General features: G+C 42.1%; 1 protein-coding gene across 4 annotated transcripts in view; it reads left to right on the forward strand.

The window, feature by feature from the left end:
• Positions 1–16,428, forward strand: part of nostrin (nitric oxide synthase trafficking) — a 48,159-nt gene that overhangs the window by 19,453 nt on the left and 12,278 nt on the right. For 3 of the 4 annotated variants that reach the window (XM_063052365.1, XM_063052363.1, XM_063052366.1), the window contains 5 exons: positions 1,075–1,137; positions 7,689–7,770; positions 7,909–7,971; positions 8,505–8,603; positions 9,948–10,073. In XM_063052365.1, the coding sequence (XP_062908435.1) occupies positions 1,075–1,137; positions 7,689–7,770; positions 7,909–7,971; positions 8,505–8,603; positions 9,948–10,073 (433 nt within the window). The remainder of the gene's footprint in view (positions 1–1,074; positions 1,138–7,688; positions 7,771–7,908; positions 7,972–8,504; positions 8,604–9,947; positions 10,074–16,428) is intronic. The other variant, XM_063052364.1, reaches the window with a different exon arrangement.

A 16,428-nucleotide genomic window follows, 5' to 3' on the forward strand; every position in this document is an offset into this window, starting at 1 on the left:
TATGGAAAAGAATAAACACTCAATGTTTTTGTCTTGAGACCCTTCATCAGGACTCAATCCTGGAAATGTTTTTGTGAACCTGCTTTGAACCCTCTTCAATGTCAGCACATCCTTTCTTAGATATTCGACCCAAAACTACTCACAGTACTTGCTCTAAGTGAGGCTCACCAGTGCTTTAGTTAAACGTTGACATTATAATCTGTCAGATTGTCTTTCCCAATTGTTTATGAAGTTAAATCAGATACTGTCTCTGGTAGAATGAGGATAAATGGTCAAGATTCCTGACGAAGTGGAGGAGCTATCAAAATGCTAACTGCATTGGAAATAGTCTACTTGGAGCATAGAAGAGGCCACAGGGAACAGGCCACTCCGCCCACAGTGTTGTGCTACACCAGCTAAAAAGCAAATCAAACACCCAAAGATTAATCCCTCCTACCTACACCATGTCTATATCCCTCCATTTTCCTCATATTCATGTGCCTATCTAAATGTCTCTAAAAACTTCTAATGTATTTGCCTCTTTCACCATATCAGGCAGCGCATTCCAGACATTCACCACTCTCAAAGTTTAAAAAAAACTTACCCCTCTCATCCCCTCTGAACCCACCTCCTCTCCCCCTCAGCGCCTCCTCTCTGGTATTATACATTTCAACCCTGGGGAACAGATACCCTCTGTCCACTCTATCTATGCCTTTCATAATCTTTATATACCAAATAATGGCCATATGTCAATTGAGATTCAAGGAATGGTGTCTCGGGTGGGAATTAGTGACGTTAGAAGGGGAAGGGATAACATTGTAGAGAAAAATTGGCAATGTTACTATCTCCATAGAAACTAATACCCTTCGGACAAAATGGTCTAGTCATTTTCAGGTTTTGAAATTTCTGTCGAAATTCAGTGAGTTGGCAGAATTTCAGTGAAATGTACTTGTTAATACAAAAATCTCAGCCCACATCTTTTACTGGAAATTCCAATTGTACTGGAATGTCCAAAGTACTGCAATTCCTGAGGTACAATCACATTATAATTATTATGGAAACTCTGTTCTTGATCCTTTAACTTTCATTTTGCAGCTCCATTTTTGAAGGATGGAATTGTATTTCTCAAGAAATGGCATACACTGCAGATCTGCACACGTGAGTTTAACGTGGGTGTCTGGGGGGGTGGTTGTCATAGTCTGCTTCGTTTTTCCTACTTTTCCTAGGTCTGATGAAAAGTCATTGGTCTGAAATCATAAACGCAAGAGATAACTACAGATGCTGGAAATCCAAAGAAACACACACAAAATGCTGGAGGAACTCAGCAGGTCAGGCAGCATCCATGAATAAACAGTTGGAGTTCCAGGCTGAGACCCTTCTTCGGGACTGGAAAGGAAGGGGGGAAATGCCAGAATAAAAAGATGGGGGAGGGGAATTTATGATGTAGAGGAGGCCGCATCGAGGACACCAGACACAATAGACAACCCCAGCAGATTTGCAGGTGAAGTGTTGCCTCACCTTTTTGTGGCCCTGAATGACCTGAAGTATTAACTTTGTTTCTTTCTTCATAGCTTGATTATTACGAGCAACTTCTGCTTTAACTTTGTATTTCCAGCAAAAAATTACTTTGTTTGTCACTTGTATCAATATGTTTTAACTACTGCTTTGAAGTTTTTATTATATAATAGATCATCATCACAATGTCATTTTGTGCCGTGTCGTGTGACGTGGTAATCATAGTTTTGGCTGTGATTGTTCTTGGCAAATTTTTCTACAGAAGTGGTTTGCCATTGCCTTCTTCTGGGCAGTGTCTTTACAAGTCGGGTGATCCCAGCCATTATCAATACTCTTCAGAGATTGTCTGCCTGGTGTCTGTGGTCACATAACCAGGACTTGTGATGTGCACCAGCTGCTCATCCGACCATCCACCACCTGCTCCCATGGCTTCACGTGACCCTGATTGGGCGGGGTGGGGGTTGGGGGGGCTAAGTAGGTGCTACACCTTGCCCAAGGGTCAACTGCCAACCAGCAGAGAGAAGGAGTGCCTTACACCTCCTTTGGTAGAGATGTATTTCTCACCAACGCCCCACCCCCCAAACATGAGTAATCTGCTGAAAATCAGACCAGTGTTCAGAGACTACAGGAGTTGAAATTAGTCCTTGGTGCACTGTGGTATGCCTGGGACATAACGCTGATTTCAATGATGACATTTTGGAAGCAAAGGAGTTGACCTTCAAAAGTGGGACATGCCATTACTCTGTCACCCCTTTAACAAATCAGGTAATCAACGATGAATGTCTCTCCCCTTAACTGCGGAATATCAATGAAATTTCAATCAGTTTTGAAATGCTTCTGAGAAACATTGATCTGGTGCGGTCATGAGGAGATCTGCAGATGCTGGAATTTCAAGCAACACACACAAAATGCTGGTGAACGCAGCAGACCGGGCAGCATCTCTAGGAAGAGGTACAGTCGACATTTCGGGCCGAGACCCTTCATCAGGACTAACTGAAAGAAATGATAGTAAGAGATTTGAAAGTGGGAGGGGAGGGGGAGATCCAAAATGATAGGAGAAGACAGGAGGGGGAGGGATAGAGCCAAGAGCTGGACAGGTGATTGGCAAAAGGGATACAAGGCTGGAGAAGGGAGAGGATCATGGGACGGGAGGCCTAGGGGGAAAGAAAGGGAGAAGCCCAGAGGATGGGCAAGGAGTATAGTGAGAGTGATGGAGGGAGAAAAAAGAGAGAATTTTTAAAAAATATAATAAATAACGGATGGGGTACGAGGGGGAGGTGGGGCATTAGCGGAAGTTAGAGAAGTCAATGTTCATGCCATCAGGTTGGAGGCTACCCAGACAGAATATAAGGTGTTGCTCATCCAACCTGAGTGTGGCTTCATCTTTACAGTAGAGGAGACCGTGGATAGACATATCAGAAGGGGAATGGGACGTGGAATTAAAATTTGTGGCCACTGGGAGATCCTGCTTTCTCTGGGGCAGTGTTTCCTTTCTCCACAAGGTGGCAGATTTGGGCTAAAATCCGCACTTTTGTCACTTTATACCATCCTCATTTTCTACTTTTCATTTGGACAGTCTTCAGAATTTCTTGTAATTTTGAAAGCTTTGTTGTCTCTAACACTTATTCCTTCAGTTGTATTGATGGATTTTTTTTTTTGGTTGAGAAATATCCACTAACGTCTCTTTGAGTATAACAGTATACGGTTACTGTTTTCGTCGCTTTGCTTCCAGTGCAGCTGAGGTGGCTCATTTTCAGCAACTTATTTCCTCCAATTTTCAGGGATGTTTTGTTCTCCATCAGTGTAATTTTCCCTTATTGCCCTGTTTGCTGCAGTATACATGGATCTGGGGCCATTTTTCAAAGCTATTCACAGTACGTTTGGTATTGAAGTATATATACATTATACAACCCTAAGGTTTGTCTCCTTTCAAGACAAGAAACCCTAAAGAGTCCAATTAGGAAAGACATACAAACACCCAATGTGCAGAGGGAGAAAAAACACATGAATCGGGCAAGCAACAGCATTCAGAACTAAAGTGAGCCCATAAACACGAAGTCCAGACCAGGCCCACCGCTTCAGCCTCGGTCCATCACAGTGGAGCAAAACCGAGATCACAGAACCAAAGCCCTGAGCGGGCCCACACCCTCAGCCTCAGTGCAGTGAAGAGTGGAGCAAATATCGTGGAGCGGTATGCAGATCCAGCCCGACACTTGCCTCCAGTCCCAATGTTTAAATCGTCAAACATCGGGTTGTTCCTTGCCCTAAGCACTGGGTCCTGTCGCACCCATACGCTCTGGGCCTGGACCAGCCACCAAGTTCTAGCCTGTACCCAACTTTTCCAAATCCACCTGGCACTTAGATTGGTCCGACCGCGCTCTCAGTGTAGATGGACGGGCTCTGAAATTCCTCCGCTGTGATTTTTTTTCCACTTTGCACACCCTGACTCCTTCTCAACCATGCCTTGGTCTTGCTCCAACCATTTCTGCTCGAACATGATCCATCAAGGTCCATCCAGTATCTGTCTCATAATTTTCTACTGTGAGGGTATCGTTGATCCCGCTGTCTGCTTTGCTTGAAACCCTTCACTGCAGGCTTTATAACTGTTCATTGCAATTTCATTTCTAAATATAGAGCCAAGCCACAGTCCCATTGGAGGTAGGCAGAATCAGGTCAATTCATGTACAATGGGAATAGGGAACTTGAAAGATTTGAGAATAACTGAATGAATGTAGGTCCCCTACAGACAGAAATAGGTGAACTGATAATGGGGAGCAAGGACATGGCAGACCAATTGAATAATTACTTTGGTTCTGTCTTCACTAAGGAGGACATAAATAATGTTCCAGAAATAGTAGGGGACAGAGGGTCCAGTAAGGTGGAGGAACTGAGCGAAATACTTCTTAGTAGGGAAGTGGTGTTAGGTAAATTGAAGGGATTGAAGGCAGATAAATCCCCAGGGCCAGATGGTCTGCATCCTAGAGTGCTTAAGGAAGTAGCCCAAGAAATAGTGGATACATTAGTGATAATTTTTCAAAACTCGTTAGATTCTGGACTAGTTCCTGAGGATTGGAGGGTGGCTAATGTAACCCCACTTTTTAAAAAAGGAGGGAGAGAGAAACCGGGGAATTATAGACCGGTTAGCCTAACGTCGGTGGTGGGGAAACTGCTGGAGTCAGTTATCAAGGATGTGATAACAGCACATTTGGAAAGCGGTGAAATGATCGGACAAAGTCAGCATGGATTTGTGAAAGGAAAATCATGTCTGACGAATCTCATTGAATTTTTTGAGGATGTAACTAGTAGAGTGGATAGGGGAGAACCAGTGGATATGGTATATTTGGATTTTCAAAAGGCTTTTGACAAGGTCCCACACAGGAGATTAGTGTGCAAACTTAAAGCACATGGTATTGGGAGTAAGGTATTGATGTGGATGGAGAACTGGTTAGCAGACAGGAAGCAAAGAGTGGGAATAAACGGGACCTTTTCAGAATGGCAGGCAGTGACTAGTGGGGTACCGCAAGGCTCAGTGCTGGGACCCCAGTTGTTTACAATATATATTAATGACTTGGATGAGGGAATTAAATGCAGCATCTCCAAGTTTGCGGATGACACGAAGCTGGGTGGCAGTGTTAGCTGTGAGGAGGATGCTAAGAGGATGCAGGGTGACTTGGATAGGTTGGGTGAGTGAGCAAATTCATGGCAGATGCAATTTAATGTGGATAAATGTGAAGTTACCCACTTTGGTGGCAAAAATAGGAAAACAGATTATTATCTGAATGGTGGCCAATTAGGAAAAGGGGAGGTGCAACGAGACCTGTGTGTCATTATACACCAGTCATTGAAAGTGGGCATGCAGGTACAGCAGGTGGTGAAAAAGGCGAATGGTATGCTGGCATTTATAGCGAGAGGATTCGAGTACAGGAGCAGGGAGGTACTACTGCAGTTGTACAAGGCCTTGGTGAGACCACACCTGGAGTATTGTGTGCAGTTTTGGTCCCCTAATCTGAGGAAAGACATCCTTGCCATAGAGGGAGTACAAAGAAGGTTCACCAGATTGATTCCTGGGATGGCAGGACTTTCATATGAAGAAAGACTGGATGAACTGGGCTTGTACTCATTGGAATTTAGAAGATTGAGGGGGGATCTGATTGAAACGTATAAAATCCTAAAGGGATTGGACAGGCTAGATGCAGGAAGATTGTTCCCGATGTTGGGGAAGTCCAGAACAAGGGGTCACAGTTTGAGGATAAAAGGGAAGCCTTTTAGGACCGAGATTAGGAAAAATTTCTTCACACAGAGAGTGGTGAATCTGTGGAATTCTCTGCCACAGGAAACAGTTGAGGCCAGTTCATTGGCTATATTTAAGAGGGAGTTAGATATGGCCCTTGTGGCTACGGGGATCAGGGGGTATGGAGGGAAGGCTGGGTCGGGGTTCTGAGTTGGATGATGAGCCATGATCATAATAAATGGCGGTGCAGGCTCGAAGGGCTGAATGGCCTACTCCTGCACCTATTTTCTATGTTTCTATGAATGATGAAATGGCTACAATTTCAAACATGGCAGTCTATTTGAGATTTTATTCTATCCTTGATGTCAAAGATTGAACCTTGAATTTCCTCACACGTTGACGTCCATCTTGTCACACATCAGCTTTAATTACAAAGCAAATTTCACACTAACCTATTCAATCACTTTGTCAAAAACATTGAGACCACATTGAAAACCTTTCAGAAATCCAAGTGCATTACATCCACTGGTTTCCCTTGGATCTGTTCTAGAAGTCAAACAGATTAGTCAAACCTGGCTTTCCCTTCATAAATACACTCAGATTCTACGCAATACTAATATTCTTTTCAAGATAACACACACAAAATGCTGGAGGAACTCAGCAAGTCAAGCAGCATCGATAGAACTGAATAAACAGTTGACATTTCAGGTTGAGACCCTTTAGCACCCTTCTTTTTTTCAAGATGATCTGCCTTTATATCCATCATAGTAGGTTCCTGGGTGGCGGGTTGGAGGTGCGCCTCCACCAGAGGTGTAAGGTGCTCCTTCCTTCCACTAGCCTGCAGATCAGCCTTGGGAAAGGCATAGCAGCTGCTTAGCGCCATGGGAGGTGTGGATGGTCGTGGGAACAGCCGGTGCATATCACAAGTCCTGGCTATGCGACCACTGACGCCAGGCAGACGGTCTCTGAAGAGTATTGATAGTGGCTGGGATCACCCATCTTGTAAAGACACTGCCCAGAAGGCAATGGCAAATCACTTCTGTAGAAAAGTTTGTCAAGAACAATCATTGAAAGACCATGATTACCCATGTTATATGACACTGCCCATAATTACGATGATGAGTAGACTCCAGCATTTGCCGTCCCACTGATCTTAGACTAATAGGTTATTAGTTCCATGCTTTTTCTCTTTCTTTTTTCTTAAATAGTGTGGTCACATTTGCTACCTTCCAATTCAGAGGGATATTCCAGATCCTGCAGAAACTTGGACATTTTAACTAGAGCATCTCTATTTCCAAAACTATCAAAAGATGCTTCCTGCTTTCACTCCTAAATGACCTTCCCAATTATAAAATTATACATCTTTAATATTAATCAGTTTGCCGTTATTATCATTTGAGCTAATTGATAGATTTTCTCCACGATCTAATGGTAAAATTTTTGGTATACTTTTCTTTATTGCTGGCGGTTTGCTGTTTACTTTTAGAAGCTTGTTGTATGACGCATGGCCCTGGGGTTGTACACCTAATGGGGTTTTTTCCCCACTTTTTTTTTTAATTATCACAAAATTTTCTAATCTTTAAGATAATGTTTTTTTCCCTTGAGATATTGTAAGTGTTGTTACTTGGATGTACCCATGTATCTTTTTTGAATAATATAATAATAAAAAGATTTGGAAAAAAAGATATTAATCAGTTTGCTTCAGCATACTTCTCAACTGATATTTGAAAATCTTTTTTTTTCCCCCCAGTTCCCTAAACACCTCTACTTGTGGTTCAGCTTTGGCCTTTCTGGAAGCGCTCTGAAATGCTTGTTGAGAAAAATATGTTCCAGCTACAGCGTTTTATATGTTAAAACAAATAAACAAAGTAAAACTAGTCGTGTGACATTGGGCATTGAAGTCAAGGTGATTTTATCTGACAAATCAAATCAAGTTTAATGCTATTCTTATTATTTGATCTAGGACATTAGCCAGTGCCATTCAGGAGGAAGCAGTTAGACCAATTACTAAAATGTTGGATGAGCATTCTAAAAGAAGAAAATCAGTATGTATTTCCTTTTTCTACAGACTGAAAGTATCTCTCTTTATTTTTTTTTGGTGTTGAGTTATTTATTCCTGATTTGAAGTTTGCATTAATTTCTCCATGCTCTGTCCATTTTTGAACTTGAAACTTTTACATCAGATGGACAATGCAGTTGAAAAGTCCTCAAAGCTTGTCACAGGCAACTGGAATCAACAGATTCAGGTACAATTCATAATCTTAACATTTGTCTCAATGATGCCCATCTTGCATGAAACATGGCATAAAATCATTTGGAAGTCAGAATGGAAATTAATTCTACTAACATTGTTTTATTTACATGAAGTTATTTATTTATTCATTGAGATACAGCATAGTATAAGCCCTTCGAGCGGCGCTGCCCAGCAATCCCCCGATTTGACACTAGCCTAATCACAGGACAATTTACAACGACCAATTAACCTGCCAACTGGTAGGTCTTTCGACTGTGGAAGGAGAATTTACAAGCTCCTTACAGGCAGTGGCGGGAATTGAACCTGGGTACCTGGTACTGGAAAGCTTTGTGCCAACTACACTGCTACCGTTCCGCCCCTGTATTGATGAGCGTAATTTGTAAACTCTGGATTCTGAGATTAATGATTCTAAAAAAATACATATTGTCTTGCTTTATCAAATGTTGTCACAAGGGACAGGCAGCCTTGTGTATTCACCACTTTCTAATTCCAAGTATAACTAGTTAGAATGTTACCACATTACAGTGTAAGAAGAAAGTGATGGGACTTACCAAAGACCGTGAAGCCGTATTTCGTGCTGTGGAAAGCAACAAGCAAGTAGTATCTGAAAAAGAGAAAAATAAGGTTTTTGATTCTTATATTTAAAGTAATTAAATTCAGCACCATCTTGCCATTTTCTTTTTAATGGCATCCAATATAATTTAAATAATTTTGTTAAAATGATTTACTTAACCTTATTGTTTGGTTATAGGTCTTTAGCATTGAAAGTTTCTGTGGCTAGAAATGGGTCTGTTTGGCTCCTGATTATTGTAATCTATATATAGAAGTATGCATTAAAATATAGAGCGGTGTTTCACTGCATCTGTATAAGGAATTCAAGAAGTGATATTATATCTTTAGCTGCATGTCGCACAAAACCTGATTGTCCATTCAATATCTTCATTGGGAGAAAAACACAACTTTTCTCACCTTCATTCCTGATTGTGCAGTATAAGGTTAGAAATTGAATTTATAGGGGAATTGACTGTGTTATGCAGAACCCAGTCAGAATTAGGTTTAATATATAAAATATAATACATTAAATAGGTAGTGCAAAAACGTCGGGAGGAAGTGTTGATGAGTTCAGTGTCCATCAGAAATCAAATGGCAGAGGGGAAGGAGCTGTTCCTGAATCACTGAGTGTGTGTCTTCAGGCTCCTGTTCCACCTCCTTGCGGGTAGCAATGAGACAGAAACATGTCCTGGGTGGGGGGGGGGGGTGCTCCTTAACGATGGATGCCTTTTTGGGGCATTGCTTCTTGAAAATGTCCTGAATGCTGGGGAGACTAGTGCCCAATATGGAGCTGACTAAGTTTAAAACTTTCTGCAGCTTATTTCAGTCCTGTGCAGTGCCATGCCCCCCACAAACAATAGCAGACGATGATACAGCCAGTTAGATTGTTCTGCATGGTACACCTGTAGAAATTTGAAAGTATTTGGTGACATACTAAATCTCCTCAAACTACTAATGAAATATAGCTGCTGTCCTGCCTTCTTTTGTAACTGAATCAATATTTTGGGCCCAGGGTAGATCCTCAGAGATGTTGACACCCAGGAGGAAATTACTCAGTCTTTCCACTTCTGATCCCTCCATGAGGACTGATTTGTGTTTCCTTGTCTTACCCTTTCTGAAGTCCAGTCATTTCTTGGACCTTACTGATGTTCAGTGCAAGGTTGTTGCTGCGACTAGCTGATATATCTTGCTTCTGTACGCCCGGTGTATCTGTGTATGGATGTATAATGAGAGTCAGTCATATTGTGAGTTAAGTTTATTCCATTTTCTTAAATAACTATTCATTGAACTTTAAAATCTAAATACAATATTTACAGCTTAGGTGAATTGATGTGAGATAAAAATATTTTTGTTACACGTTGGAGTGATTCTATTTATGTTATCGAATTGTATGCTGCTAATGGTTCAATTCTACAGCTGCAAAAAAAACTGAAAAAATCAACAGAGATGCTGTCAAAAGTAGACCAACAATATTATGATCTGAACAGAGCCGGTGAAGATGTCAGGTTGAAATGGGAATCTGTGTTTGAACAGTCTTACCAGGCAAGTAATAAGTATCTTCAAAAAAACTGTTGAAAAGATTGCATAATTAATACAAAAACATTATTCAGGAACCAAAAGGAATTTTGAAAGTAAAAAAAAACTCCTACAAAGTATTAATGGTTACCTATTCATTTCCTAACAGTTTCAATGGAAATTCCATTTTCATTTAGTTCTGCACACCAATATAATTATTAATCATGAGGGACTCTAATTAGCACCTAGGCCAGGCAAACTCTTGAGCATTAGTAATAAGACCATAAGACATAGGAGCAGAATTAGCCCATTTGCCCCATTGACTCTCCTCCGCCATTTCATCTTGGTTGATCCATTTTCCCTCTCAGCCCCAGTTTCCTGCCTTCTCCCCATATCCCTTCAGGCCCTGACCAATCGAGAATCTGTCAGCCACTGCCTTAAGTGTATCCAATGAATTGGCCTCCACAGCCGCCTGGGCAAACAAATTCCCAAGATTCACCGCTTTCCAGCAAAAGAAATTCCTCCTCATCTCTGTTCTAAAAGGGCACCCCTCTATTCTGTGTTCTCTCGTCTTAGACTCTCCCACCATAGGAAACATCCTCTCCACATCCGGTCTATCGAGGCCTTTCAACATTTGATAGGTTTCAATGAGGTCACCCCTCATTCTTCTGAATTCCAGTGAGTTCAGGCCCAGAGCCATCAAACGCTCCTCATGTGATAAGCCTTTCAATCCTGGAAAAAAGAATTTTGGGATAGGTATTGTATACATTTCTCTGACATTAAATGTACCTATTGAAACTTATTAAATCGTTTTCATGAACCTCCTTTAAAACCTCTCCAATATCAGCACTTCACTGTTCACTGTTGGGGAAGATGTCTCGTCAGGGGAAGGCAGCAGCAGCAAAAGTTCATGGCACCATGGGTGGCTCTGTGGCACAGGAGGGAAGGAGAAGGAGTGGGAGAGCTATAGTGATAGGGGATTCGATTGTAAGGGGAATAGATAGGCGTTTCTGCGGCCACAAACGAGACTCCAGGAGGGTATGTTGCCTCCCTGGTGCAAGGGTTAAGGATGTCTCTGAGCGGCTGCAGGACATTCTGGAGTGGGAGGGTGAACAGCCAGTGGTCGTGGTGCACATAGGTACCAATGATATAGGGAAAAACGGGATGAGGTTCTACAAGGTGAATTTAGGGAGTTAGGAGGTAAACTAAAAAGTAGGACCACAAAGGTAATAATCTCTGGATTACTACCAGTGCCACATGCTAGTCAGGGTAGAAATAGGAGGATATTTCAGATGAATACGTGGCTTGAAAAGTGGTGCAAGGGGGAGGGATTCAAATTTCTGGGGCATTGGAACCAGTTCTGGAGGAGGTGGGGCCGGTACAAACAGGACGGTCTGCACTGGAACCAATGTCCTATGGGGAGCGTTTGCTACTGTTGTTCAGGAGAATTTAAACTAAATGGCACGGGGATGGGAACAAGTGCAGAGAGACAGAGGGGTGTAAAGTGAGGGTAGAAGCAAAAAGTAGTAAGGTGAAAAGTAAAAGTGGCAGGCCGGCAAATCCAGGGCAAAAATCAAAAAGGGCCACTTTTCAACATAATGGTGTAAGGGCTAAGAGTGTTGTAAAAGCAAGCCTGAAGCCTTCATGTGTCAATGCAAGGAGCACTCGTAACAAGGTGGATGAATTGAATGTGCAGATAGTTATTAATGAATATGATATGGTTGGGATCACAGAGACATGGCTCCAGGGTGACCAAGGATGGGAGCTCAACATTCAGGGATATTCAATATCCAGGAGGGATAGACATGAAAGAAAAGGAGGTGGGGTAGCATTGCTGGTTAGAGGGGAGATTAACGCAATAGAAAGGAAGGACATTAGCCAGGGGGATGTGGGATCGATATGGGTAGAGCTACATAACACTAAGGGGCAGAAAATGCTGGTGGGAGTTGTGTACAGGCCACCTAACAGTAATAGTGAGGTTGGGGATGGTATTAAACAGGAAATTAGAAATGCGTACAATAAAGGAACAGCAGTTATAATAGGTGACTTCAATCTACATATAGATTGGGTGAACGAAATTGGTAAGGGTGCTGAGGAAGAGGATTTCTTGGAGTGTATGCGGGATAGTTTTCTGAACCAACATGTCGAGGAACCAACTAGAGAGCAGGCCATTCTAGACTGGGTATTGAGCAATGAGGAAGGGTTAGTTAGCAATCTTGTTGTGCGAGGCCCCTTGGGTAAGAGTGACCATAATATGGTGGAATTCTTCATTAGGATGGAGAGTGATACAGCTAATTCAGTAACAAAGGTTCTGAACTTAAAGAAGGGTAACTTTGAAGGTATGAGACGTGAATTAGCTAAGATAGACTGGCAAATGATGCTTAAAGGGTTGATGGTGGATATGCAATGGCAAGCATTTAAAGATCGCATGAATGAACTACAACAATTGTTCTTCCCAGTTTGGCAAAAGAATAAACCAGGGAAGGTAGTGCACCGTGGCTGACAAGGGAAATTAGGGATAGTATCAATTCCAAAGACAAAACATACAAATTAGCCAGAAAAAGCGGCACACCTGAGGACTGGGAGAAATTCAGAGTTCAGCAGAGGAGGACAAAGGGCTTAATTAGGAAGGGGAAAAAAGATTGAGAGAAAACTGGCAGCGAACATAAAAACTGACTGTAAAAAGCTTTTATAGATATGTAAAAAGAAAAAGATTGGTTAAGACAAATGTAGGTCCCTTACAGTCAGAAACAGGTGAATTGATCATGGGGAACAAGGACGTGGCAGACCAATTGAATAACTACTTTGGTTGTGTCTCCACTAAGGAGGACATAAATAATCTTCCGGAAATAGTAGGGGACCGAGGGTCTAGTAAGATGGGGGAACTGAGGGAAATACATGTTAGTAGGGAAGTGGTGTTAGGTAAATTGAAGGAATTTAAGGCAGACAAATCCCCAGGGCCAGATGGTCTGCATCCCAGAGTGCTTAAGGAAGTAGCCCAAGAAGTAGTGGATGCATTAGTGATAATTTTTCAAAACTCTTTAGATTCTGGATTAGTTTCTGAGGATTGGAGGGTGGCTAATGTAACCCCGCTTTTTTAAATAAAAGGAGGGAGAGAGAATCTGGGGAATTATAGACTGGTAAGCCTGACATCGGTGGTGGGGAAACTGCTAGAGTCAGTTATCAAAGATGTGATAACAGCACATTTGGAAAGCGGTGAAATCATCGGACAAAGTCAGCATGGATTTGTGAAAGGAAAATCATGTCTGACGAATCTCATAGAATTTTTTGAGGATGTAACTAGTAGAGTGGATAGGGGAGAACCAGTGGATGTGGGTTATTTGGATTTTCAAAAGGCTTCTGACAAGGTCCCACACAGGAGATTAGTGTGCAAACTTAAAGCACATGGTATTGAGGGTATGGTATTGATGTGGATAGAGAATTGGTTGGCAGACAGGAAGCAAAGAATGGGAATAAACGGGACCTTTTCAGAATGGCAGGCGGTGACTAGTGGGGTACCGCAAGGCTCAGTGCTGGGACCCCAGTTGTTTACAATATATATTAATGACTTAGACAAGGGAATTAAATGCAGCATCTCCAAGTTTGCGGATGACACGAAGCTGGGCGGCAGTGTTAGCTGTGAGGAGGATGCTAAGAGGATGCAGGGTGATTGGATAGGTTAGGTGAGTGGGCAAATTCATGGCAGATGGAACTTAAAGTGGATAAATGTGAGCTTATCTACTTTGGTGGCAAGAACAGGAAAACAGATTATTATCTGAATGGTGGCTGATTAGGAAAAGGGGAGGTGCGATGAGACCTGGGTGTCATTGTACACCGGTCATTGAAAGTGGGCATGCAGGTACAGCAGACGGTGAAAAAGGCAAATGGTATGCTGGCATTCATAGCAAGAGGATTCAAGTACAGAAGCAGGGAAGTACTGCTGCAGTTGTACAAGGCCTTGGTGAGACCACACCTGGAGTATGGTGTGCAGTTGTGGTCCCCTAATCTGAGGAAAGACATTCTTGCCATAGAGGGAGAACAAAGAAGGTTCACCAGATTGATTCCTGGGATGGCAGGACTTTCATATGATGAAAGACTGGATCAACTAGGCTTATACTTGCTGGAATTTAGAAGATTGAGGGGGGATCTTATTGAAACGTATAAAATTCTAAAGGGATTGGACAGGCTAGATGCAGGAAGATTGTTCCTGATGTTGGGGAAGTCCAGAACGAGGGGTCACAGTTTAAGGATAAAGGGGAAGCCTTTTAGGACTGAGATGAGGAAAAACTTCTTCACACAGAGAGTGGTGAATCTGTGGAATTCTCTGCCACAGGAAACAGTTGAGGCCAGTTCATTGGCTATAATTAAGAGGGAGTTGGATATAGTCATTGTGGCTAAAGGGATCGGGGTATGGAGAGAAGGCAGTTACAGGGTTCTGAGTTGGATGATTAGCCATGATCATACTGAATGGCAGTGCAGGCTCGAAGGGCCGAATGGCCTACTCCTGCACCTATTTTCTATGTTTCTATCAGTACTGTATCATCGCATAGTGGAGGTTGTTGATATTGTATCCTCCTATACTTATTCCAGGTAGGTCTTGTATGATTCTCATGATGTTTTCACTGTACAGGGAGAACAGGTCTGGTGATAAAACACAACCCTGTCTGACTCCTCACTTTATTGGCTGATATTCACCAGCCTTGTTGTCTATCCGTATGGCTGCACTTTGTTGCCAGTAGAGATTCCTGATTATTGTTAGATCTTTTCTGTCGATATTAATATCTTTAAGCATTTTCATGATGACTTGGTGTTTCACTGTGTCAAAGGCGTAAACCTCCACTGGTAATGCCTCTGAATTTCAAAAGACTCTGTCTTGTTAGGTGGCATTTGTGCTCTACAGACTTGTTGAAGCCTGAATAATTTCCAGCACTTGCAGTATACAAGACTTCCAGTATATGAGGAATTGCAAATGTAGCTGTTGTTAACATTGAATGTTCCTGTTTCTGACATGGTAGGTGTTAGAACCCACTTTTTAAATACTTTTTGTAAGATGAATTAATGTAAAGCTAAAGTTGTAGTTTAATCATTTGTACTTCTTAACAAACTTGTGTACTTTTCAGTAAGTGGTAGTTTGTCCCCACTCACTGGCAGAAAGCAGCATAGCAGTTAAAGTAATAGCTTATCACCATTCTCATTTTTCATTGGCTAAGTACATTACCTGCGTGATTTAATTGGGCAATCATTGGTTTATTTTATCGAAGGAACTTCTCTTATCTTGATTATGAAAGTGATGGATGTTTCATAGGTGCAATCTTTAATTTGTATCTTCAGCTTGTGACTGCTTTTCATTCATCTTCGCTTTGTTTCCCAGCTCTTTATTTAGTTTGCTTAGTTTTTGTATGTTTGTTTGTACTTTAAAATAAACAATGGTTAAGAATTTAAGACTGCTTGCCATTCTTGACTCCTGGATCAGAAAATAAACAGAGATCGTACATAGGAGAAGATCATTGATAAAACCAGAACTCAGGGTACTACCCAGAGAGGAACTGTCAGAATTGTTTGGGTCAGTGAGGGCTGAGTGAGCACAGTTATTCTTCTTTTGCTAGGCAGTGAAGCGTTTATAGTCATAGTCATACTTTACTGATCCCAGGGGAAATTGGTTTTCATTACAGTTGCACCATAAATAATTTAATAGTAATAAAACCATAAATAGTTAAATAGTAATATGTAAATTATGCCAGGAAATAAGTCCGGGACCAGCCTATTGGCTCAGGGTGTCTGACCCTTCAAGGGAGGAGTTGTAAAGTTTGATGGCCACAGGCAGGAATGACTTCCTATGACGCTCTGTGTTGCATCTTGGTGGAATGAGTCTCTGGCTGAATGTACTCCTGTGCCCAACCAGTCCATTATGTAGTGGGTGGGAGACATTGTCCAAGATGGCATGCAACTTGGACAGCATCCTCTTTTCAGACACCACCGTCAGAGAGTCCAGTTCCATCCCCACAACATCACTGGCCTTACGAATGAGCTTGTTGATTCTGTTGGTGTCTGATACCCTCAGCCTGCTGCCCCAGCACACAACAGCAAACATGATCGCACTGGCCACCACAGACTCGTAGAACATCCTCAGCATCATCCGGCAGATGTTAAAGGACCTCAGTCTCCTCAGGAAATAGATACGGCTCTGACCCTTCATGTAGACAGCCTCAGTGTTCTTTAACCAATCCAGTTTATTGTCAGTTTGTATCCCCAGGTATTTGTAATCCTCCACTATAGTTTTACCAAGGGTTATTTAAAGCTACACTCAATGAAATGCTGCCTTGTTCTCAATAGTAATCTCTCCCATCTTCTCTCTAAAATCCAGTTCTGTTGCACAAATTTG

This window comes from Mobula hypostoma, chromosome 6 (assembly GCF_963921235.1).
Source record: "Mobula hypostoma chromosome 6, sMobHyp1.1, whole genome shotgun sequence".
NCBI lineage: Eukaryota > Metazoa > Chordata > Chondrichthyes > Myliobatiformes > Myliobatidae > Mobula > Mobula hypostoma.